Here is a 2,190-nt window from a genome sequence, read left to right as displayed (position 1 = left end):
TCTATGTGCTCACCTGGAATCCGGAGGGACCGGGGGCTCCTTGCTCTCCCCTCTCTCCCGCCGGACCCTGCGGGAAGGACGATGGTGAAGGACTCCAAAATTTCTCGGGGTTCGGGCTTCACCACCCCCACCCCAGAATTTTGGGGAGTCACAGGGAGTTGGGGGGGAACCTGACATCCCCACAGCCCCACACCATGAGGGACGGGGAGCGTGGGGAGGGGGGGGCTCCATCCCCAGGATGGGGAGTTTCCTCAAATCCAGACCCCTGACCCCCCCCCGCCTCCAATTTCCAGGGGGTCCCACAAGGTGGGGGGCACTCACGGCAGGTCCTGGGGGGCCAGCAGCTCCTGTTTCGCCATCCTTGCCGGGGAGACCCTACAGAGGAGAAAATCCAACCGCTGCGATGACACAGACCCCCCCCCTTCTACCCTCTGTGCCTCAGTTTCCCCACTCGCAGGTGCCTCGGGGGGGCTGCGATGCTGAAGAAACCCCAAAATGTGGGGTTTTGGGGTGCAACGAGGGAGGGAAACCAACTCACCCGCAACCCCGGGGCACCGGGGAGTCCTTTCTCACCAGCTTTTCCAGGCTCACCCTGTGGGGGGAGGAGAGAGGGGACAGTGATGGGCTCTGACCCCCTGGAATAGAGGGGGGACAGCCCCATTTTTGGGTGGAAATGGGACAATACTCACATTAGCACCTTTGGGACCAGGGAAACCCATCACGCCAGGCTGGCCGCGAGCACCCTGGGGGCCGGGGGGGCCGGGGCGACCGTCCTCGCCGGGGGCACCCTGTAGGGAGGGGGGACATCAGCAGGGACCACCCCGGACCCCCATGTCCCCCCCACCACACGCCACCCCCCCACGGAGCATCACTTACGGTTGGACCGACTTTGCCTTGAGGTCCAGCATCTCCTGGGCGGCCAGTGAGACCCTGGGGGGAGGGAAGGAATTTGGGGGGGCTGGGGTGGCCGAACCCCCATGTGGGGGGGACACTGGGGACCCCGTCCTGCCCAACTGCTCTGGGGTCTCCCAGGGGTCTGCCTGACCCCAGGAGCTGCCCTGAAATTCGTCTTGGCTCACCCCAGAGAGCGTCTTAACCCCAAAAAGCATCTTTTCCAACCCCAAAAGCATCCCAACTAACCCCACAGAGCATCTTAATTAGTACCGACCAACATCTTAATTAGCACCCAGGAGCATCTTTGTTAATCCCAAAGAGCATCTTCGCTAACCCCAGGAGGCATCTTCACCCCAAGGAGCATCTTCACCCCAAGGAGCAGCATCTTTGCCAACCCCAAATACATCTTAATTAACCCTGAAGAACTTCTTAATTAGGACCAGCTTTGCAAGCCCCAAATTGCCCCTTCTCTAACCCCAAAACGCCTCTTTGATAACCCCACAGAGCACCTTAATTAGCAGAGACCACCTCAACTGGCCCCAAAGAGCATCTTCATTAGCCCCAGAAAGCAGCAGAACCAACCCCAAAGAGCACCTTATCGACCCCAAAAGCACTTTATCCATCCCCAAAACACCTTAACCAACCCAAAAAGTACCTAATTGAACCTGAAAGCATCTTATCCACCCCAAAAGCACATTTTCCAACCCCAAAAGTACTTTATTGATCCCCAATTCAACTTCTCAATCCAAAAAGCAACTTATTCGCCCCAAAAGCATCTTACTGACCCAAAAAGCACCTTAACCAACCCCAAAAAGCAATTAATCGACCCCAAACCCCACCCTTTTGACCCCAGAAGCACCTTATCCATCCCCAAAACATCTTTTCCAACCCCAAATACATCTTCTTGATCCCAAAAGCACCTTTTCCAACCCCCAAAGCATCTTATCCATCCCAAAAGCACCTTAACCAACACCCAAAAGCAACTAATCGACCCCAAACCCCACCTTTTTGAGCCCAGAACTACCTCATCCACCCCAAAAGCACCTTTTCTAACCACAAAAGAACATTTTTGACCCCAAAAGTGCCTTCACGACCTCAAAAGCACCTTTTCCAACATCCAAAGCATCTTATAGATCCCCAAAAGCACCTTAACCAACCCCCAAAGGCAACTAATTGACCCCAAAACACACCTTTTTGACCCCAGAAGCACCTTATCCTCCCAAAAAGCACCTTTTCCAACCCCAAAAGCACCTTTCTGACCCCAAAAACACCTTTTTCACCCCCAACCCCCCCCCC

At 55.5% G+C, this 2,190-nt stretch overlaps 1 protein-coding gene across 1 annotated transcript in view; it reads right to left on the bottom strand.

Moving 5' to 3' along the window:
• The window catches only part of LOC106898177 (collagen alpha-1(II) chain-like), a 30,797-nt gene that overhangs the window by 7,181 nt on the left and 21,426 nt on the right, over positions 1-2,190 (bottom strand). Inside the window, exons 10-14 of the mRNA XM_014959289.1 lie at positions 877-1,058; positions 690-788; positions 539-592; positions 322-375; positions 14-67 (exon numbers count right to left, since the gene is read on the bottom strand). Coding sequence (XP_014814775.1) covers positions 14-67; positions 322-375; positions 539-592; positions 690-788; positions 877-1,058 — 443 coding nt within the window. The remainder of the gene's footprint in view (positions 1-13; positions 68-321; positions 376-538; positions 593-689; positions 789-876; positions 1,059-2,190) is intronic.

This window comes from Calidris pugnax, unplaced genomic scaffold (genome assembly GCF_001431845.1).
Source record: "Calidris pugnax isolate Ruff unplaced genomic scaffold, ASM143184v1 scaffold324, whole genome shotgun sequence".
Classification (NCBI taxonomy): domain Eukaryota; kingdom Metazoa; phylum Chordata; class Aves; order Charadriiformes; family Scolopacidae; genus Calidris; species Calidris pugnax.
Note: the sequence above shows the minus strand (reverse complement) of the source record. Positions and strands in the feature narration are given on the sequence as shown.